The 24,116-nt window shown below is 45.6% G+C and overlaps 1 protein-coding gene across 3 annotated transcripts in view; it reads left to right on the plus strand.

Moving 5' to 3' along the window:
- Nucleotides 1–224: 224 nt before the first annotated feature.
- The window catches only part of LOC139343031 (glutamate receptor ionotropic, NMDA 2B-like), a 120,101-nt gene continuing 96,209 nt past the window's right edge, over nt 225–24,116 (plus strand). The window contains exons 1-3 of one of the 3 annotated variants that reach the window (XM_070980412.1): nt 225–2,886; nt 6,336–6,486; nt 7,598–7,705. In XM_070980412.1, the coding sequence (XP_070836513.1) occupies nt 7,679–7,705 (27 nt within the window). In that variant the 5' untranslated portion in view covers nt 225–2,886; nt 6,336–6,486; nt 7,598–7,678. The remainder of the gene's footprint in view (nt 2,887–6,335; nt 6,487–7,597; nt 7,706–24,116) is intronic. The other 2 variants (XM_070980413.1, XM_070980414.1) reach the window with 2 other exon arrangements.

Consider the following 24,116-nt stretch of genomic DNA (forward strand, 5'->3'; position numbering starts at 1 on the left):
ACACACCGGTTTGGTTCCTCGACATTTGTTGGAAGGCACCCCTCTCCCCCTCCTCCTCCTCTCTCTCTCTCTCTCTCTCTCTCTCTCTCTCCCTCTCACACTCTTTCAATGAATACTAATGCAGCGAGTGGGCCCACCTCCCTTCCTCCCATCTTTTCGCAGGGATGGGCGGGAGAGGGGAGACAGAGCAATTCCAGCTCAGTATCCTTCCTCATGAGGCAGGCAGTGCTTGACTAGCAGCAGCCCCAATGCCTTTTTTTTTCTCCCACTGGGCAATACTGGTGATACTGTGCGTTGCTGCTGCAACAATGTCCAACCTGTGTGAGTGGCACGTGATAGCAGACCAGAGTTGAGAGGGAGAGGAAAGGACATCAGTGCCTGCTTTTTGTCATCTGGATGGGAAGTCTTTTTTGGGAGGAGAGGCAGAAGAAAGCAGAAGGCAGCCGGGGAAGGGGAACAACTGGCAACAGCCAATCCCCCCTTCCACATATAGACTGGAGACAACGGAGGCCACTGGAGTATTTGCTTTTATCTTTCGTTTTTTGTTCTTTTTTTTCCTCATCGCGCTGCTGGGAGGTGCTTTACCTTTTCATTTGCTTGCTCTCTCGGTCCTCTGTCTTCTCATCTATTTCGCCATTTACCTGGTCAACAATTTCTTCTATTTATGAGCCAGACAAGGAGGGAGAGAGAGAGGCAGAGAGACAGAGAAAAAGAGAAAGAGAAAGAGGAGGGGGATTTTTTTTTTGGCCCCCTTTATTCTCTTTTTCCCCCCCTTCATTCATTCTCCCTTCCCTCTCCATCGCTATCACTTCCAGCCCTTTCTATCCCTGTGCAGCCCACGCTCCCTCCTCCCTTCACCGCCTCCCTCCTCCTCCTCTTCCTCCTCCTCCTCCCCACCACCACCACTCCACTCACTGTCCACCCCTAACTTTGGCTACTTTTTCACTCCCCCCACTGTTTTAATTTCTTTACTTTAGAGACATTTTAATTGGCTTGCTTGTATTTTCTCTTTATACCTTTTTCACTTTTGTACCTTTTCCTATTTCCTATTTCCCCCCTCTCTTTTTTCCTCCTACCATCCTATGCATCTTTTTTGGGCGATTCTTAATTCTAACTATAGGTAGGTCTATTTAGTGTTTAGTGTCTGTCTCAAAGTCTTTGTTCCTTTCTCTGTGTATGCAAGGTGTTTTGTGTGGCGTGCACATATATCAAGCACACCTTGACACGCACACACACGCACACACACGTACTGGCCTGCACCTAGCTTTGGTATAACCATGGCTCCCCTCCCATCCGGCTCTCAGCTGATTCTTGCCTCATGCCATGTCATCCTCACGTCACTCCCCCCCTTGCATACTACAGTCTGTGTTTTCTGACTTTCTTTTTTGTTCTCCTCAACCAAGACCACAGTGACTCATCAAGCAAGCACCTTCTCCAGCCGTCATCATGGGACACACATTCTGACCACCCCTATGTTGTCTCACAAAAGTCTGTCCTTCCATTAAAACGCCTGAAAATCCCCCTCTTGTCACACACCGTCCTCCTCACACGTCCTTTTGTTTGCCGTCGTTGGCTCTGTTAGAGGGAACGTGCATTACTGTCGCGCCAAGGTGCATTTAAGTTTGCTCGCTCCATGTTTATCAGGCGAAGGTCAAACCGAGCCAAGGCCTAATTCATCAGCAACAGCACGCTGTGGTTTCAAAGCGTATTTCTAAGCCAGCACTGGTCCCTTCTGTCGGGGTGTCATCTGTGTTTATACACTCCTCTACCTCCTTCTTTCTCTCTGCCCTCTTTTCCTCCCTCTCGCTCTCCCTCTCTCTCTCCTCTCTCTCTCCAGTCTTTCGGAACTGACTCTCATTCTCGCAGACAGACACACACAAGCACTCAAAGAGAATGGACTAGAGACAAAACTGGCTTTATCATCCAGAGGATTTTTTTCCCTTTTTTTCCTCCTCCATAATTTTTCACTTTTTTTTCTCCACTCGCTTTATTCTCTGTAATCACCTCTTCCTGCATCTTTTTTTTCCTTCCTTCCATCACTTCCACCCTCTCACCCCCTCTGAATCGCTCCACTTATTGATCTATCCGTTGTTCCATTTCGTTTTGTTTCGTTTGCCGTCTACAAAATTTCATGTCCTACCACTCACACGTCATTGACTCGCCTGCATCAGAGAGGAGTTGCTTTTTATTTGCATGTTGGTGATGTAATCCATCAACTCGACCACTTCCATTTATTGAAATACAAGGGGCAGATCATTCATGAATACTCTGCATTTTAGAAAAATAGAAGGTAGGGTGGCTCGAAAGAATGAAGCCGGCTGCAAAGTAACTGAATAATTTGGTGTGTGTGTGGCTGTGTGTGGTGTGTGTGAGCTACAGAGAGGCACAGCAGTAGACAGATGCATAGCAAAGTGAAGCAAACCACACAACTCATTTCCTCGTTCATCTCCTTTTTTTATATTTCCACTTTTTTCCTGAAGGAGATTTAATGGCTCTCCTCTTCATTACATGAAGATAATGGAAAGTGGGACTTTTGAGCAACCATCACCATGATAAAGGCTCTCTGGATTTAGCTGTTTTCCTGTGGAATTACCCTTTAAATCCTGGATTTGATTCCAAATGAAAACAATAATTAACAATTAATAAAAACTGTCCTAAATTCTGGACTCTTTTTCTTTTTTTTTAACTCTCTTTTTCTAACGGACTGAAGCTGATTTCAATATTTCTTTTTCAACTATTGAATCTTAATGGGATTTCACTAACGCGGATTAAAGACTCAAGCAACATCGTTGTCTATTAGTTGATGTAATAGCCACGATTCTTACAATTTCTCCAGCCTCCAAAATTGATTAAATTCAATATTTTTTAATGTTAAGGGTTAAATAGGTGAGTACGGTGCTTTGAATCCACACATGCTGTTGCTGTTGCATGTTTTGGATGATGATTAATTGATGTAGAGATTCATCGAGATGTTTTTTGTCATTAACCTACAATTTTTGCATGTGTGTGTGTGGGTGTGCATCCACGTCCTGGATGTGTGTGTGTGTGTACTGTAGAATTTAAATGGATATTGGCGGATTATCAGAGATCAGTAATTTCCCTCACACTTCACCACCATTTATCCTTTGTAGTTTTTTTTTGCCCCCTATGAGCCTTTAATTCTCTGTCGGATACATTTCATCCATGTGAAGTAAAATCATGACCTGATATTGTGTTCACATGTTGAAATGAATCTTCATGCTTTTCCTGGTCTGGTACTTATTAGCCGCTCTCCACCTGATGGAGTAGCCACTTCACCTGTCCAGTGCTGCTCCACTCTCTTATTTAAAGCAGAGGAGCGTATGTGTGTGTGTGTGTGTGTCTGTGTGGGCCAGCATGAGAGAAATATATAGTTAGATCAATAAAGTAATCTGCATGAAGAGACAGGCTACATTGCCCTTTTCTCAATGCAATTATTTTATCTGCTGTTTCACTGAAACACAAGTGCTTCACAGCAGCAGGATGACAGTATATCCCACACCTCTTGGTGGAGTGTGTTGGAATGAAATCTTGATCTGCAGCAAAATGCACATTCACACCCTATTTCTCTCTTACACACACACACACACACACACACACACACACACACACACACACACACACACACACACACACACACACACACACACACACACATGCAGACACTTTGTCCATCAATCCATCACAGGCACAGCCACGATTGACCCCTTTTCTCTGATTAACTTTCCCATCGTTTAGCTGACAGTAGTTGGGATTTACACCAAGTGTGTGTGCATGTGTGTGTGTGTGTGTGTGTGTGTGTGTGTGTGTGTGTGCGCCCACACACACGGTGCACAGTCAAGGTTACATACCTTTAAAACCCACCTGGGACCTGCTCTCATAACCCAGGACCATTACCCATTCTGCTCGGCGCTCTTGGCACACATGTGACCCCTGTAGCCTATCTGCAGATGGGCACTTAAGCCCAGGTAGTGTGTCAAAGCTGTCACAGCTGCCACACTGCAAAATGGACGTCTCGGGTACCTCTGACACGTGGCTCACCGTTGACTTTTTACTGTAATGATCACCAAAATAGTGCATGTCACTTTTTCTGAACGGGGGGAAACACGCTGCTGGCTGGATTGTTTTGACGGAGTGGTGGAGGGAGGCAGTGAACGTTATGTCCCACTTAGCTGGGAAACCGTAGCTGATCCACCTGATTTGACTAGTTGTTATGCAGAGGGTGCTGATAACGTTTTAACCGAGCCTTCAGAGCGTGGCCGGTGATGGAGTGACAGTTTGGAAGATGGATTCAGCCAAACATCACTTCCACGCTAATATCGAGGTGATTTGTCCGGTGGGACACAAGTTGTGGATGGTGTTGGGCATCCTGAAAGACAAGAATATATTTTTCCTGCTTTTTCCAAATGAGTCACAAATTTCATCAGTCACCTTCGAATGTGGCATGATATTCCCGCTGAACGTGCCGTCGCAGTTCATGTTTGATCTTTCATGCCATGCTAAGAATTAAAGTCATTCTAAATGAGTAACGTCTGTCTGAATACCGCCACCAAATTTTACTGAACGATAAACCTGTTGTGTTTGGTGGCCGGGGCGCTGCTGCATATTTCAAACCTCCTGTCAATTTTTAGTGTCTGAAAACTGTTTGATGCCAGCAGCTTACGTGAAGAAGAAGTCTGCCAGAAGTCTCCAAACGGAGCTTAAGAGATTTCATAGGCAGCGTGTTTGCAGTCGTCATTGATAAACAGGCCAGGAGAGGAGACAGCAGGGGCTAAGGAGATTCATAATCCTATCCCGTCTTCCTACTGATTCTCGCTCTGTCTCTCTTTTTCCCCATGTGCTACCTAATGAGACGACGGTGTCTGGCTCTATGCATTGCATCTGCCTTAATGAAACCAGCAATAACCCTCTTAGATATTTTATCTTCAGAGATCTCCAGGGCTCGCAGTGTTTTTAAAGCGGTGCAGCATGTTGCACCAGAAGTCAAACCGGAGCCCCTGGACTCCAGAGTGCGGAAACACTTCACCTCACATTCACATTTGCGCGATGCTCACCTTGTCCGTCATCTCGCTAAATGAGCGAATCCGTCTGCGGAGCTCCGTGTGAAGCTCGCAGCTTTTTTGCAGTTGTGCGACTGAATGCCGTTCAGCCATTAGAGAGCGAGCAGGGAGCCTATGTGGGACGTCTCGATTTTATTGGCAGCGTGCTCAATTCAAGCGAGCGGAATATGGGTCATGATCTGATATAAAAAGGCTTTTCAATAATTCATTGGAGCTGATTAAGAGGACTTGTATCGACACAGACCCCGTCCACGACAAGGAAATGGGAGTACACAGAGTGTACAGAAAAGCAACATTTAGGCCCCTTTGTGGGATTAGTATAAGCTAAGGAACAAGCTGAAGCAGCCTGGGCGTTTCAAGTGAGCAGCGTAGGCCCTCTTTGATGTCTTAATCTACCGTACGTTCACCCCTTCTTCTCATGTGTCGACCGCGCGGTGGCTGCACGTACATGCGACGGGGTGTGTTTGTCTGTGATTACATGTTGCCGCGAGTGTGTGTACGTATTGTGTGAGTTTGTGTGCGGCCCATCAATCTATTAAATATGAAAAGTGCAATCTGTTACCCCGCAGAGACTGGTTTATTATTCATCGACATATTTCAATTAATCATTCATTTACCTAAAGTATGGCTCACACTCTCCCCTTCGATTTAGACACTAGTGTGGACTTGTGCGTGTGTGTGTAGTGTTCATGATATATGAGTTATGCATAATCTGGATTAATAGAAGCTATTTATTATTCTTCTGATCTACTACATGCTGTTGTTGGGGGGTAGTTGGGGATGAAGGCAGAGACAATTTAGTACTACAGCACATTTGGAGGAAATGTATTATTTATCATGCAGGGCTGGATTCTTCTCAAATCAGACTGTTTAATCCCCTGCAAAACTGCACCCACACACACACACACACACACACACACACACACACACACACACACACACACACACACACACACACACACACACACAAAGGGAGTTGTGAGATGCATTTAAACAAATTAAGGAGAGAGACGTATTGTTTTTATTGACAGTAATGGCCTTCAGAGTGGATTTGGATTGTAAACAACACAGCGCCGTATTCAGATAATCATTTGAAGCACTGAGATGTACGTTTTAAGATCCTCCTCATTCCATTTTATCATATTAATTCAAAGGGGAGCAGGTCAGAGGTCAAAGCACAGAATGGTTTTATTAGAGTCAGTCTGACTGTGACCTTCTTCTAACCCTCTGTCCTCCCTGTTCCCTCTGCAATAACAGTCTGGCGGACGTCAGAAAAACAAGCGACGCCAAACATCTCTTCGGAGGAGCGAAGGGGAGAACGGAAGTGAAGCTGCTCCTGTGGAGTACAATTACCTCGAAATTGCTGCTTTACCCTCTTGACCCATCGCGGATTTTACCTGAAACTGCTGTGAGTACCCACTTCCAAACTCCTTGTTTTCAATCATCACCGAAAGGATTACGATGCGCAGAAGAGATAGACGCTGAGCGACGGCGCCGCAGTTCCAACCTCACCTCCTCGTTCGTGGACATCTGTATTTGCTTCAGCAAAACCACACACACCTAATGAGGCGTCCTGCTGGAGAGGTGGACTTCAATGAATCATGAAGACTAAAACACATTTGTTATATCAAGTACAGCTGGTTCAAGCAGAAATACCTGCTGGTGGGGTCTCCTGTTCTGAGTTAATTAAACTCATCTTTCTATTAATTGGCTAATGACGTTGACAGATGGTATCATTCCAGGTGATTAGTTCTGCCTCCTCAGAAAAAGCCAATATATTTCAAGCGTTTAACTGGTTTCACTGACTTACAAGCACAAATATTCAGGTTTTTGCCTTTATTTTTCTGCTGAAAAGGACAATAGAGCTAATAAAACGTAATGTGATTCACGTAATTAGCATCATTACGTGTTGTTATATTTGCACACATCCAAAAACCCGTTGAAGTGGGTGCCTTTCTCCATCCAACCAGATATTTTTGTGCATGCATCTCTGCCCCAGCCCTGCTAACTGTTGCCCAGTTCATTTGTTTCCAACACACAGAGCTGACTGTAAACAGGCAAGAGGCCGTGTGTCACAAACTGCATTAAAAAACACAATTTAGACACGTACTGTGAATGAGCTGTATACATTTCCAAAGAATGCTCCTAAAACCCCAAAAAACAACGTAATATTGCACATCTGAGTCAGGCCTAATTCAGAGTACCAAACAGATGATGCTCTTTATATGACCTGTATCAAATTTGGGCTATTTCCATATTCAGAATAATAGTGGAATTTTAGCATCCATGTGAGTTGAGTCTTTGTTCCGTTTTCCACGTTAACAGTGATGCTCTTTTAACTAACTTTTAATAGCTTCCTGCCTTCCAGTCATTCAAGTCCATTCTGTATTAAGATTGCATAGTCGAAGAGACCTGGCACGAAATTGTTCCAATAGAAACTCAAAATTAGAATATTTTAGGATCTGGTTGCTGCTGCCGATCAGTGATGACATCGTCCTTGTCCCTTATTTTGATTGCAGTTGAGCCTCCTTCAGTCTGAGGCTATGAGAGGGAGAGAGGAGTCCCAGGCCGCACCATCATGCTACTTCTGAGACGCTGGGATGAGACTTTGGCTGGCAAAACACAAGGTAAGACAGCATTGATGCATGGGGCCCCTCTACAGCTCGAGCTGTTCTTAGTTTTTGTTCGCGTTGTCCCTGCAGAGAACCTCTGAAAAAAAAATAACATTGGTCTTATCTCACCTGTGTGTGTTTGTGCGTCTGCAGCTTCACTAAGTGTGCGCCTTTTCTAAAGCTCAGTGATGGATGATGTAAAACTTCCGGAGGCTTCTCTTTTTTTTTTTCTGCTTTGTATCCGACGCCAGTTTTGCTCAGGGGTCAGGATAACGGTTCAAGGTGGATCCTACAGACGAATGGTTTAATCCTGGCTTTTTAGCACAGTGTGCACTTTGATCGGTCGCGTGCGCGCTAACGCTCAACCCTGACCCAGCCCCCATTGAGTATCTGCTTCATTTGCATGGCTGTACAAGCATTGATCGGGCAATTAAAGGATTTGTCAAATGAGATGTTTGTGGCAGAAGCACGCGGCCGTTTGGACGTGTTCGTGTGTGCTCATCAGCAGTGTTTGTGCGCCATTGTACTGTATGTGTGTGTGTGTGTGTGTGTGTGTGTGTGTGTGTGTGTGTGTGTGTGTGTGTGTGTGTGTGTGTGTGTGTGTGAAAGAGGGACGGTATGTTTTTTGTGTGATAAGATAAAAGAAGACATAATTCTCTCTCCGTCCCAGGACCAAATTACACAGAGCAAATGTATTTTGCCACAAGGGCCCATGAGAGGCCATTATCATATCAGCACATTCCATCGTTTTCTCATACATTCATCTCCTCAGTTCTTTTTTTTTTATTTTTACTTTTTTTTCCTGCCACGTTTCTCCTTCCCTTCCTCTCTCTGTCTCTCCTCTTTCCTCCTCTCCCTCCTCTCCATCCCTCCCTCCCTCTCTCTTCGTCTCATCCCATGCACTATTAATCAGCCGTGACGTTTAAGAGACTGAGCCTCGGTGCAGAGGAGGAAGAGTGAGAAACTGCATTTCTTTTTCTTTTTTGATGGGAGACAGTGGTTATTGTGTGTGTGTGTGTGTGTGTGTGTGTGTGTGTGTGTGTGAGAGAGAGAGGCGGGTGGACTGTTGGACACTGTGTGAGCCCACAACAAATGCTGCCATTACACAGTAACTCCTCTTGCCTTCGCCAGCAGCAGAGCGGCAGTGCAGCCTGGTAATGAAGCGGCTCAGCCTTCTGTCGTTAGCTGAAAGTCACACAGCTGCCTCGGCTAACGCTGACGCTGCAGATTGCCTTACTATCGCCTTACGTCATGAGACCTCACCATACAGACGAATTAACAGCTCCACCCCACCTTTCTTTGAAAAAAAAAATTAGCATTCATGCTCACAGATACAGATGATCAGACTATTAGGCCTATTATTCATGTCCGGCGAGCTTCCTGCTCTTACAGAAACTGTTTAGAGAGCGCTCTGCCTGGAAAAATAGTTAAAATGAGGACATATTAGAATAATAATGTCTCATGAGTTTTTTTTAAAAGCTCTATCTCCAGCCCTTGTGTACCTAACCTTAACAGGATTTTTGGCCCCCCCTCATTATATCGCCACCACTCAGTTCCATTAATTGAGTGCAGGGTGGCTTTTCACTCATGTTTCAGTCAAATCCAATTAACGACAGACTCTTATTTAGGAGCCCACGTCATCATTCACCAGAGCACAAACCTGGTAGAATGCTGCACCGAGGCCACGGTCTTTGATGTGTGAAATGTAGTGTGAAATATTTAAGCATCACCTTTCTCCTGCCTGCTGATGTACAGAATGTAATTAATGGTGGATTTCTGTATTGAAGCGTAACAGTGAGATATGCGAGCACCTCTTGGGTATATCGGTCCTCGGACCTTTTTTTTTTCTGATGTTGCATTCGTCTGCAGAAAGGCCAGTGTGCTTAGGTTGCTTATTTTGGAATAAAATTCCAAATTGATATCATTCCTCTTTTTTAATGGAAAGGGAGTGGAAATAAGCATTTTTTTGTCCTTTTCCTTCGACTGTGTCTTCCTAAATTAGAGCAAATTTAAAGAGCCGGGGAGTTTGGAGGCGTTTGATGAAGAAAGGACAGGAGAAAAGAAGCAAGGGGAGTAAGAGAAGAGAGGAAGTGTTTAGCAGCTGTTTCTGGGGACGTGGAATAGAGGATAGAAAGAGTGCAGCTGTGTGTTTTCTCAGGAAGACTTCTGATGTGCCCGTGTTACTGTCTATTCTATTTTTTGCCATATGCAAAGCAAGACTGCGGCGTGTGGGCACATCTCATTAATTCAATAACTCAGTCCTTTTCAAAGAAACGTTTCAGGCACGGCGAAGTCGCCCCGGCACGTTTCTCTTTGTAATGAATTCCAATCGCATTGTTCAACCGAGGCTTCAATGATGTTCAATTATCTTCTAATTGAATAGACCTGTAGGATACAGCAGCAAGGTGAGTGTAAGTCTCCGGTGGTTATTTATCTCAGAGTAATGCTATTATTTCACATTAGTTGAGTTTGGGACCGTAAGATCACGTGTTCCAGCTTGACCTGAAAACGCCGCCAAGACCCGTGTGGCAGCATCGATTGGGTTGCAAAACAGCGGATCAATACGGCTTCACTCATCCTTGTCTCCAGCAGCGGAGCGGTAGCATAAGTCATGTGGAAAACGGCCCACAAAGCCAATCATTAGCTGAGCGTTGCACTTCCAACATTTGCTTTGGTGGCATCTGGTATTTTCTGGCACGTTCTTGGACGCTGCTGCGAGGAGGCTGCGGGTTGTTTGCGCTCCAGCTGCTGGATGGATCCAGTGCTGAAGCGATTAGTCGATGGTTTGATCGGCAGGAATTGAAACAGCAGTTTGTTTGGATTGACATTTTGCACATATTACAGACTCCTTCTCACCTTTGCACCCTCCAACCCATTAGACGGTCAGACTTGTGGGTAGTCGGTTTACGGTGAACAGCCGGCCCTGTAAGGGTTGCTTCACAAACAAGTATAAAATAAAGAATCAAAGCACATTTGTGTGATTGAAAGGGGATTGATATGTGGCGGATTTCATACATTTCTACAGGAATACTGTATATTCTGTGAGAAGGTTTCAGGTCAACAGGACAGTTTTCTTGGCAATGGCACGGCAGTGAGTATGGGTTTGTGGATTTGGATGGGTGGGTTGAAAGCTGAGAGGCCAATGGACAGGCAGCGGGATGGAGGGAGGGGCATGCGACAGCTCGTAATGAGGGGTATCCTGTCACTGGCTTGTGTCCAGAAGTAATGAGTTGGTGGGCAGAGCCAGGTGGAGTGGAAATAATTGTGCGATTGTTCAATGAGCAGTGTGAGCATGTATCTGGATACAGACTTGCTCGGAGAGAACAAGCACCTTCGGTCAAAAGTCACTTTGCTTTGTGGTCTGAAAAACTGTGATGGCCATTTTTTAAAGTTTTCCGCTTTTTTTTAGACTAAACCACAGGTTTTCAAAGTCTGACACTGCGCCACAATCGAGACAACTATGAAGGAATTCTGAGTTTGCTGCGTAGTTGGTGAGTTCGCTGTGGGCTTCAACTTTAGCCACATTCTCTTTAGCCATTTTTGGCAAATTGGCAGCATGACAACTGCTATTCGCAGTTCTTGTTTGAGCTTTGCCCATGGATATGTAGACAACCAAGACTGAATCACTTTGATACTGGAGCAAACTTCAAAACATGATGATTCTCAGCCAAGTCCTGGACTTGCTGTGTCTTTTTTCTGGGATTTCTTCACAAATTTATGGAACTTTAATCGCAGAGATGCATCAGAGCTAATGAGATCCTCTGAAAGTATAAGTCATAGTGAATCTAAAAATACGTGCATTGTGTCTGCGTGTTCACATTTGAGTTAGACATGAGAGCATGATATTTGCTGCAAATCAGCCGGTCAGACTACAGTCACTAACTTCCTTCCATCCTCTGCTTTCAACTCATGCGAATTTCATCTTGTGTGAAAACCTATGCACTAAAGGAAGAATGGATTAATTGTAAAAATACACATTAATCAATCATGTAATTCACTGTTAGTTGCAGGTCAAGATAGATTGTTTACCTGCTGTACGTCTGTGTCAATATATGTGTTTGTGTTGTCGTATCTTCAGTTTGTATGTTTCTAGCCTACATGCATTTCACTGTTGTCTCATTACGTGTGCGGGCTGAGGTTAATATGCAGATTGTTCTATAATTCTGTCATTGTGTTAAAATGTACGCTCACACATCTGCACAACACTTGACTTACAGCGAGTGCAGGTGTGCGAGCGGTCTGGAAGAGCAGCTCTGCGCTCAGCTTCAGCTGACTCGTCGTTTTCCGGCCTCACCTAGAGGTCGTGTTGTTGAAGCGGGTGAATGATTTGTTTCGGGGTGTGTGTGTGTGTGTGTGTGTGTGTATGCCACAGGTCAGCAACTTAGCGCCAGCCACGATGGACAGGAAACACTGGCGCTCATGTTTAGAGGACTGACGATGCAGATTGCTGGAAGGTTTTTTCTGTATAGCTGAGAGGAAGGATGACTGCAGCCGAATGAGACCAAAAATATTCTTTATTTGTGTACAGTGACATTAGAGAGACAGAGAAATCCAGTGTTCACAGACTAAATATGGGTTTTACATGACAACTTACAGCACAGATGACAACACTTGGTGTTGTCATTGGTGATTTAAGGGCAACACCTCAAATCCAGCTTTAATTTGAAATAATAGCACTTGTGTCATAGTACGTGATTAATACTTACAGAATTTGATTAATGTCTTGTTGTGCAGAAGCTGCAACAAAGTAATGCTCTTTAAACTTCTTTTTCTTCATCTCCACTCCACTAAGCTACGTTTTTCTTTCCCATTATGAGCGCTCCGCCGGACAATAAATCAGTCCATACCAGAAAAGGGATTACTTTCCCCGATGCGGCGTGCTACCAGGAGTCAGCTACGCCCCCCTGCTATGAGACAGAGAGTGCATCATCAGCTGAGCCCCACGCGCAAAGAAAAAAAAAAATCTCTGAAAGCCTGTTTGTGATGTTGCAAAGATGAAATGGTCAAGCGCGGGCAGTGACCCTCGACCATCGCTGACTGCACTCTCTTCTGCGAGTGGAGCTGGAGATGACCCGGACATGAGGCGGCAGCATGTCCCGGCCTCGCTGCTGCTGAAATGTCATGGCTAATGCTCACCTCGCTTCAGTCGCCTCAGCGGAGCAAAGCAAACTCCTGCCGCCTCGCAGGCTCTCAGCCTGTCCCAAAGCCTCCTGCAGCCTTTTGCTGCGACTCTGTTTGCCAGTAGATCACATTAAAAGTCATTGATTGGATTGTGTTAAGGAAAAATGCCCCCCAGGAGTTTAGTAGAAGAACTCCCAATAGGGAGCTAATGCCTCTCTCAGGGACCTCATCCACATACTGTCAGGCTCTGTGATATGTGGCAACCAGGCTGCAGAAAGGGGGGGGGGGGGGGGGTGGCATAGGTTGTATGTGCCAGTCTATCTCGAGGAGAACAGGGAGATGCTGTAATACCTCCAACCAGGCGGGCAGACAAAGGGAAGAGAGAGGAGATTGCGATGGGAGCGATTGTAAGGGACACAAATGTAATAGGTTTGTCAAAGTCTGATTAAACTCAATGCACCTGAACACGTTGCAGCTCTCATGCAGCCGTTTAACCTCTTCTGTGTATTCAGTCGATTGTTCCTGTTTGCATCTCACATTGATCCCTGGAAGCCAGAAGCAGAGTTCGAGAAGTATTGAAAACGCCGCGAGTGCTCCGAGTGTTCAATTGTGAAAACTCCTGACAAACATTTCTCTGCACAAGAGATTTCATACTCGTGGAGTAATTACGGATCAATTTCCACACACAGTCACTTGTGTCAGCGATGGAAACGCTGAAGAAGAAGCTATGGATTCGCCTTGTGGCGCGGCGCTGCGTCAGTTGTTTGTCATAACAGTTCAGCCATCGTGGGTGGGATTTTGATGAAACTGTATGGCGAGGATGCAAGTCAATTGCATCCACTACTTCCATATTTCTAAAGATGGAAAGAAAAGCAGAACTCCTTAAAAAACACTGCCTGTCTCAAGTAGTGGTGTGACAATAGGAGGTCACTTTAATATGATATACATGTGTACCTTGCCAAACACCCTGGACTCCTGTTTCCGCAGCGCTGTCAGAGGTGTGTTCTTTGTGGTGCACAGGTGGAATGACAAGGGGATCAGTGCACGCTCGTTTCTAATACAGTTGGTATCACATGACAACAGCTTGCCAATTAATTTTCCATGAGGTGCAGGTGGGGTGTTGGTGGGTGACGGGGCATTAAGGGAAAGATGAGAAGGTCTGCGGAGAGAAATGACATGGGTGTGTGAGAGGGGTGATGGATAGGGTGCAGGAATACTTTTGGAGGGTTGAGTCCTGGGTGTAAATGATTGTGCATCCGTGTGTGTGTCACTGATGGGGCAGAGTGTAAATAACACCAGCGCGAGAGGAGGACTGGGTGTTAAATTAAGCCTCGGTCCAAGAATGTGCCACCTCGAAAGATAAGACAATTAGAACATGCTCACGCAGCCGGACCCTGATGGCACCCTCATTAAGGCGGAGCGTGTGTGTGTGTGTGTGTGTGTGTGTGTGTGTGTGTGTGTGTGTGTTTACGGATATTACTGACGTTGTAGGGACATAAGTCTGTTTACACTTTGGGGGTTAGGGTAAGTCTCAAGGAAATGAATGTAAGTCTATTTAATGTCCCCAAAATGTGGTGGAAACGCTGTGTGTGTGTGTGTGTGTGTGTGTGTGTGTGTGTGTGTGTGTGTGTGTGTGTGTGTGTGTGTGTGTGTGTGTGTGTGTGTGTGTGTGTGTGCGTGCGTGCGTGAGAGACAGAGAGAGAGAGAGAGTGTCTGTGAGTACTTTCAAACTCTCCACTGAATGAGTGACTGAATGACTTCACTTCTTACCAAGGTCTTGAAACCACTTTGTTTGACCAGGAAGTGCTTTAAACACATGCAAATTTCACTTCCTCGTCAGACAGAGAGATAACAAACACAACGCACCCGGAAAAGTGCCGGAGAATGTTGCAAATGCACGAAATGCACGTCAGCCCACTGGGTCACCGAGATGCTCCATTAAACTTATAGGTATAATAAGAGTCAGTGGAGGGTGCAGAGGCAATCGACCTTAAAATGTCTCAGGCAAGTAGGTCTATAGGACATCTACAGTCTATATTAATTCTCAGAACTGAGCGCTCGACAGAGGATTCAAGCTGTTTTGGCTCGTCAGGCTTTCACACGCTGTAATTATAGCTATAAATCCTTCTAAGGCTTTCTCTAAGCTGTACAGTCAGTATTATGCAGTGCAGCTCTGATCATAATGTTGATAACAGTCGCAATTATGGAGGTGTGGTGATGATTGACAGGTATAGACACAGACAAGTACTTGAGGCAACAAACGTATATGTGGATTTAATAAGCCAAAAAACCCAACAAATTCCCAGCAGTGAATTGCATCTTTGCATTAAAAAAAAAAAGAAGTCATCGTGTGTAGTAGATATATTAATAGCAGCTGCAAAGTGTCATGTTTGAACCGTTTGCAACCACTAACTGATTTCCATGGAGGGGGGGATTTGATTTTCTGTAACCAGTCACTGTCCGCCACAGTCATGTTAAGTCTACACATAATGCATATCTGTGGCAACATAATGGATTTGCCAGGTTTTTCAGAATGGAGTGGAGCGAAGTAAGAACAGATACGATGTCTGGCGAAGAACCGCCTCCACAGCAGTGTCCCTCTTGCCACTGGTCTTATTCCTCTTCTCGATCCAGAGCACAACTCAACAATGCTTGACAACAGCAGGTCGACGGCATTAGTCCCCCACGGCGCTCATTGGCTCGTCTGAAAAAGCAGACGAGACACCGCTGTTTCATGTCACGATGCCAGGCGAACCGGTCAACGCGGTGCAGTGGGCGGATTCAAAGGTCTGACGAGAGCAAACGCTCAAATATGGGAAAATAAGCGCTTTGCTACTGGTAAAGGGCAAGCTAAGCATATTTCATTTTAAGTCTGCTGGAGTTATGATATCTGTTACCACAAAACTGCCCTCTGACATTATCTGGAACTGCTGCCCAGGCGTCTGATATCTGTTATGAAGTAGGGAAACCCTCAGGGTGACAAAAGATACTGTCTCCTTGGCTGCGCAGCGCGGCGTTAGTTTCACATGTGTACTGTGTCTCCAGTCCGTGTGTGTGTGTGTGTGTGTGTGTGCGTGTGTACATATTGCATTGGAAAAAGAGAGGGAGAAAAGGGAGAGACAGCATGTGATGGGCAGTAGAAGTGAAGACTTACAGGAAACCATTTGCTCACTTTTGTCATTAATGATTTTCCATTTGTACAGCGCTTATTTTGTCCATTCTGGGCAACTGTAGAAACACAGTGTGACATGGCGGACTCTGTGGGAGAGGCCCCGCTCCCTCTGTAGATATAAAGAGCTCATTCCAAGGTAACAAGAACACAACGATTCTTATCTTCAGCCTATTATACACTAATGAAAACATAAGTGAATATCATATTACATTTCTGTCAATAGATCCCCTAAATCCTTCACACTGATCCTTTAACGACACAATGCTGAACACGGAGTGCAGACGTCTTTTTGTTCATTCTTATCACTTTACCGCCCGCTGGCAGGGGAAAGACATCCTAAATACATTCTATCTAGATTCTATCTCATTATATATAGACACCGTTGGCACATACTGGCCCTATTTCGCTCCGTCTCTCTGTAAGTGTGTATCTTTTGTGATAGAGCAGTTGTGTAATTGAAGAGGCGGTATGGATGTGCTTGAATGGTTCAGGTTGAGAGACAGCGTCTGCATGTTCATTACTTAACGCCGAGGCCTTGTGTGCCTTCTACATAAATGGATTATTTGATAGTATGTGTGTGCATCATTCAGATTGATGCAGCCTCCTCCCGTGCGCCTGTGCGAGAGTACGCGGCGGGTCAGTGCGCATGCCACTGCACGCATGTGTGTCCCTGCGTGTGTGTGCGCGTATATATACTTTGACTGTGGTTTCTGTCGTGATCGCGAGTGAGCCAGACCTTAAAAAATCTATCACAGAGAGCGACGAAGAATGGGAGAGCGCAGAAAGAAGCCGAAACACACGCCCCGACGCAGACGTACACAGACATCGAACGCACACACCGACGCTCAGAGCGAAGTCCTAGAAGACTGCAGTGAGCCATTGAAAATAAACGCAGGCATGAGGAAAGTAGAGACACGCTGTGCTTTTCTGTTTTCACTTCAACGCAGAACGAGCTCTTACTTTGCACTTATCTCACTCCTGTAATCACTCGCTCCTCTCTCTGTCCTTCCCCTTTCTTTTCCCCGTGCTCTCCGCATCATCTCCCTCCTCTCATGCTCCATCTTCCTCTCTCTCCTTTCTGTCATGCTCTCTCTGCATTTATCTCTCCTCTCTCACCCAGTTTTTTAATTAAAATCTCTCTGTATCAAGGGATACTGTTATGGTGGTGATTTAAATGGAGGGGGCTGACATAAACTTAACATTACTGTCAGACCAAAGCAAATTCCATCAGCCATGGTTAAATTTGCAGCGCTGGCCATTTTCCAAAAGGCTTTTTTATTCTAGAGCCAATATCTATACCACCAGTTATCTGTCTTCTTTTTTCACTCATATTCACTCACTTTTTTTTATTTTTAGTGTACCAGGTCAGAGGCATGCATCATGAAGTGCAGCTGCTCATGTACATGCAGGCTGGAGCCCGACCGATACTGCATTTTGAGGCTGATACTGATATTAATGCTGAGGAGGAATAGTGGAGCTAAGCCCTGCAAGTAGTCCCAACATGGAAAGGGCTGCCAAAAAACCTCAAAAAGTATATTTTTTTCTGCAATTTTGAAATGTATAAATAATCTATTGCTGTTAGATAATAAATAGCTAGTACAGAAAAATTGTACAGCCTCTCAGGGGCCCGTCCCCTTTGAAGGTGGCACATAGTTCAGTCCATTCCAGCTGTAGGTCAGCTGGAATGGACTGTTGTGTCCCAACGCGCTGATGCTGACTTTGCAGCTTCGGCTTATGCTCAAGGTGCATTCCAAACACCTTATTTCTGATTAACATGATAACCACTACAGTGGATGTATTGAAAGGGGAAGGGGCCCCACTGAGGCTGCATATGTGCGGGGCCCCGATTTTTGAGCTATGCTGCTTTTTGAGGTTTTAACAGACGTGTAACTGTCTCTAAATGGCTGCAGACATATCATCGGCATACAGCCTACGTGCTGATGCTGCCATAACGTAGCATCGGCCGTGTCGATATATCGGTCGGGCTCGAGCGACGATAGACTGGCACATATGCCTGTCCTGCACACGCTCCAACACACGAGCACTGAGTTATGCGCCCTCAGTCGAAACCGCCTCGCTGTGAGGAACGAGACACTCCCCCCTCCTCATGAGTGTTAGCGGCCCCTGCGCTCCTCTCCCCGGCCCTCCTCCTCCACAGTGGACTCACTCTCTCTGGTGGATGGGAGCCTGCGGTCGGGTCTTCATAAATCAAGATGTTACCACCGGCGCTATAAGGCTACATTTTAATTAAAACTGTGAATCAGTCGGCCCTGATTATGAATTGTACTCTGCTGCCACTGAATAAAATATACAGGGCTCACTTCTTCTCCCCCTCTGACTCTTCCTCTCTCCATCTCTTTCTGTCTCGCTCGGCTTGCTTCTTCCTCTCTCTCTCTCTCTCTCTCTCTCTCTCTCTCTCTCTCTCTCTCTCTCTCTCTCTCTCTCTCTCTCTCTCTCTCATTGCTACCTGCTCAATTTTCCACGAGAAATTGAGAATGTCCACAGCAGGTCTCGGCCATGCGCAGCTACTGAAGGTTGACATCGTTGTGAAATAGTTGAGGAGCTTAGCGGTTGCATAAATTTAATAACTCAATATGGAGGTTCTGGTGCCACTGGGGTCAACACCATTATATCACACAACAGCCAGGAGGACAGAAACACAACACTAGAGCCACCAGGTCAGTGGGCCCTGTTTACCACACGCTACCACTCCTTTAATTATGTCACAACAAGAGAAATATGTTGTTGTTGTTGTTGGGTTGAATCAAAGCAGAGAAGAGAGAGCAGTCAGTATTATGATGGTAACGAGACAAAGCTTTTGTCCACTGGGTGAGTGGTGATCCCCCTGAGACAAACAATGAAAGTGGCTCCTGTTTTTATGACATTCATGAGATTTCCAGGAGAGCAGCGGCAGAGGGAACGGCTCTGCTTGGCACAGTCAAATGAAATAAATAAAACCCAAATGTATGAATGTATTTATATGCAAAACATTAAGTCTTAAAAGCTCCTCTTAGGAGTGCCACCAGGTTGAAGCTTAACAGCATGTCTCCTTCAAGGGGCCCTATTGCTAATTTATGACCTTTGCATGTCGTGCAAGCACAACTGACACCGTCTCAGGGAGATACGGGGATGAGCCAGGCCTCAGAGGAGCAGAAATTAGCCCGATGGAGCTCGGCAGTGGAGCTCGGCAGTGGAGCGCAGGGCTGCCGCTGCAGTGCTGCCGCCCCGCTTCCCTTTACATTATATCAGCAGGCGGGAGCAGAGAGGAAGGACTAACTGGAATTCAATCTTACAGCTTTGCACAAACAAACTCATGAATGATAATGGGTTGCTAATTGAAGGTACTGGAGCGATTCCCTCTGCTGACTGTGGCGCCGCAAATGGAGTCCTCCGGGTAGTCATGGCGACAGGCGCAGAGAGGCTCTGGAGGTCTCCTGACCTGAGCTGGAGTCAGATCATCTTTTACACATGCTCCCCACAGTCACCACCAACATTTGGGTATATTTGCATGCATGAATATTTATAAGTGAACTTTTTGCAGTTGGTGCATCACCGAACTGTTTGAAAAGTTAGTTCAAGTGAAGAGTTGTCTTTATGTGTCTACCTTGCAGATATTCTGATGAATTTTATTTTTTATTTCAGACAATATATCGATTTTGAAAGCATAAAGCTTCTATTCATTACAGTAAAGTCTCAGTGGTTCTTTCAGGTCCTGGCGTTTATCGGTGATCTGTATTGATGTGCACTAAACAGTATTTCTCCACTGATTAGCATGTTAAAGGGATGTGACGTGCCGGCTGGCTGGCACTTGTTCAGACTGCCATCCCAAATCTGGTTTTTGGCCTATCCAGATTTTAGAATGTCTAAACAGCAAAAAACCACATCAAATGTAGTTTTTGCTGATCGGATCTAAGCCACAGTTAGAGGTGGTTTGAAATACGATTCCATTCGGATTTCTACAGATGTGTCTCAGTGTGGACGCTCTCGCCCCTCAAATCGGACTTCAAAGTGTCTTTTGGATTACTTGCAACGCGGCGCACAATGGCGACATCGACTCCAGAGTGACAGAAGCGCGGCTGAGCAGAGTCCAGCATTGAAACGTGTCGCAGCGTCCTCTGCTTGTCTGCTGCGACGGAGGAGTTCTGAACCGCAACTTGACAGCGTGATTGTTTGGAGGATGAGATGATGGATCTCCATTTCTCATGCATCCACACTGGAAAGCTGCGTCAACAGCATCCGTAGTTACTGACGCCTACATGGTTACCACAGCAACCGTTGCAGATGGATTGGTAATGTCTGGACACACAAATCCGACCTGATCACTCGCAAACAACAGTGCAGGTAGTCTGTTTTAAGAAACATTTGCCTGAACAAGCCTGTGATGCATATCCTTAAAGCAGCCCCCTGCTGAGGGTCTGACCTGTGAGGTGTCCTTGAGCAAGACACTGAATCTTGAGCAGCCACAAGGTTGTCATTATGGAGCTGACCACATGTGCTGACCTTGTGTGGACGGGGAGAAAAAGAATTCCTTTACTGGTAGCAGACGCTTTCAAAATCTGCTTTTATCCAGGGGGTAGTGTATTATGAGCTCAACGAGCGACATAGTATCTGGTATCACCGAGGCAGTTCGCTCTGTAGTATGTCTCCAGTAGACATCTTGTCATATTCGGATTAGAAAAGCTGTCTTAACTTTGTGGTTTTACTCTGGTGCCACCCACTATGCTGAGGTGTTCACCTGTGGCAGTGTGCTTGTTCCTGTCTGCTTCTGTTTGTGCTGCATGTCTTCCGGTGAGCTGTCCAGTCTGACTAACTGTCTCTTTGTGAATGTCAGTGACTGCTGCCTGTTGAACTGGCAAACCTGCCCGTCTGTCCGTCCGTAGGGCCGCCGTTCTTCTCCGGGGTACGCGTCTGTCTCAGGCTGAGCATTGGGGTGGGATTAAATCCGGGGGACATCCATTGGAGAGATGCTCGTAGATGTTATTATCCCTTCGGGGAGTCTCATCATCATCCTGCAGCGGAGAGGCGCTCAGCACGGCAGGCTGGGAAGACGGCGTTCGGGAGAGAGACAGCCGTGACAGCCTTACGTCTGCAAGAAAATAGTGATGATCACGCGAAAAAAAAGCAACACTCGCAGCCTCTCTCTGTGGCCACGCTCGGGGGTCCCGTTGAAACCCAGCGAAAATGAAGGGCAGCACCACAACCTCAGATCGTGAAATCCATCCTCCGGCAGCTTCTAATCATAGCGGGTCCCGTGCAAGAATACCTGGAATTAATTGAAATGTGTAAAATTAGCAACAGAATTGATAGCTGAAAATGAAAGTCATCAGTCAATATTGCGCCTAAGGGGCGAGGGAGGAGACAGCTTTCCTGCAGCGTGTTTGCAGAGGTGCTGTGAATTACAGGGGGCTGTAAAAGATTCTGAGTGGGTGCTTTAATGTACACTTTTTGTTATTACATGTAGCTTTGGTGCTGCAGAAATTACAGTTTGTGAGGCATTTATAGCCTTGCAAATAATTAAGCTGCGGCCAATTACTGGAAGATCTAGAACACTTCTGCTGAAAGCGGATGGAGTGTACAAAATGTCTCTTTTGTGCAAAAGTTTCCTGTACGCTCGCTTTGCCCTCCTCCTTTTGCGGGGTTAGTGATGTGTGCATTGTACTGGCAGACATGGCAGACACAGTGCAGTAGCGGATTAGGCCATGTTCTTGCTTAAGCATATTTCAGGCCTTGGGTTTTGATGTACACAAGCGCACCCATGAAATTTTGATTCCCACTTAAAGAAGCAGATATGGAGCATGCAGCCACACCGTAATTTAGTATCTTCTTTTAAAGCGTCCGTTCGAGATTATTTTCCCTGACAAAGGAGCGGTGCAGATACCTGCTATGCAACCTTGTTTCTCACTAGTGCACACATAAACACACTCAGCCCCACAAAGAAAAAAAAAATCAAACAAAAAAACCCCCTTTGCACACCTACTAATCCAAAAAGGCAGAATCCTGGGGCCAAAAATAACAGCTTGGAATGAGATGGATAGAGGAGGACAGATTACTGTGGCTCTAATCTGTGAAAAGCTGACAATAAAACACATTTAAAGTGATTACAGCGCTGTTATTGGCATGGGGGTCACTCAATGCACCGTGCATGTACTCTTCCTACCCCTAGCTTTACCTTTCAGCAGACAATGCAGTCTGCTGCAAAAGCCCACATGCATAAACACTGCTGTAAAGGTGCTTCACAACAGCACGTGGACTGAAGCACACAATGCTGATGCCAGGCAGATGAGGAGAGGGAAGGCGAGTGGACAAAATGAGGCAGGAGGGAAGTAAGAACAGAGCAGGGCAGAAAGAAAAGTCGGGATGGAAGAAGAAAAGAACAAAGTGGAGAGAGGGATTTTGGAGCTGAAGCCACAAATCATGGAGAAGATTAAGCGTCTCCTCTGCGAGGTGGAGTAGGTGTAAATAGAAACGTGTCCCTGGGAGAGATCCTGGAGACCAAGTGCTTATCTCCCTGAGTGGTGTCAAAACACATTTATCCATCTGAAGTGGTTAAGTGTCTTTGTGTGTATAGGAGACTTGATATGCAAATATAAACAGCTGATGGTAGGTGGAAAGTGGTTAGCAACCAACATACATGACAGTCTGCAGAGGCACAAAACCCAAACACACCACGAGAGATCGGACATAACTGTTTACACTGTGCCATGACTCCCTGGCTTGGTGGAAGTGTGCGGACGAGCAAGTATATCATGCATTGTCCCCATGTCTGACTTCCTCAGCTGCAGGACCAGCGCATCATCAAACAGCTGCGGGCGGTTTTACCCGTTCAACAGCTGCCACATCTCAGGAAACGATGAGTAAATGCTTCACACTGTGACTGCGTCTGCCCAGTATTAGCCAAGTGAGTCCGGGACTCTGGCAATGCCTTACTCTCCCCCTTACACTGTGATGTGTCCTATGGGAGCATCTTTTGGACGGGTTGTGGGCTCACTGGGCATGGCTTGGAACAGCGGCCCCGAGCTTGGGCAGCAGATTTGCATTGTGGTTATTCAATGGGGGGCAATATTTGATATCAGGCGTGATGTCTGTAAGCTAGGAGACCTAGTGTTGCCTCACACAGTCAGTGACTGTCCTTTACACCTCAAAAAGCCTCACATAATCCAGAATAAGTGCTCCAGTGAGCACTTGCTTCTGTACCTGAATACAGCCTGAAAGTCAAGGGTATTGCCTTGTGCATGATGATTCAGCACAACTCAAAACCTCTGATCCATAACAATGAAGAGTACCTGAATAAAGAGGAGTGTACAGTGTTATCAAGGCAAATAAGTACAGTAGGTAGTTATGCACCTTTTGCCAAGAAGGTACTGCATTATCCCTTGAAAGGCCATATGGTGTAGATTGAAGGGCAGTTTGAAGCAGTTTAGAAAATCTGATCAGCAAAGAGAATAATTAACTGTTTGACAAGCCTCAATTCAGGCATGTTTGAATAACTATGGGTAGTTTTGAAAGGTCCTTGTTAAATTGGTTCAGCATCTGACATGATTATCAACCTGCTTCTTGTATCTATTCTCTTTGGCTAGAGGCCTGCTGGAATTTTACGATCCTCATAATTTTATTAATTCATTAAGTATGGCCACTTCATACTGTCACATAATTGGGAAAAGCCACATGATTTGTCTAAGGGCTTACCTTAAATTGCATCCAGTACGAGAGCTGCAGACTGTTAAGACTCTGGCTTTATGCCAGTGAGCATGGATCAAATTCAGCTTGTCATATTAAGTCCATTCCTAACCAATTTCATGTAAATTTTGGGAAACATGATGCATTTAATAATGGGTTTAGAAATGCACCCACTGCCTGCCCTTGTCTGCTGTTCTCTTGGCATCTTCCTGCACACCGCGCTCTGATCCGAGCTACAGGCTCTTTGGTTCCCCCAAAATGTACTTTTATTACCTTTTCCAATCTGTGCATGCTATTTAAAAAACAACTAATTCTGCATGCTCACATCATTACTCAATAATCACTTCACCACGTCTATGCTCAATATGAATTTAAGTTGTGCTGGACGATACAACACGACACATCAGGTAACATGCGCACACACAAATCACACACAGACACTCAGCTTAGAAATAA

This window comes from Chaetodon trifascialis, chromosome 15 (assembly GCF_039877785.1).
Source record: "Chaetodon trifascialis isolate fChaTrf1 chromosome 15, fChaTrf1.hap1, whole genome shotgun sequence".
Taxonomy (NCBI): Eukaryota; Metazoa; Chordata; class Actinopteri; order Chaetodontiformes; family Chaetodontidae; genus Chaetodon; species Chaetodon trifascialis.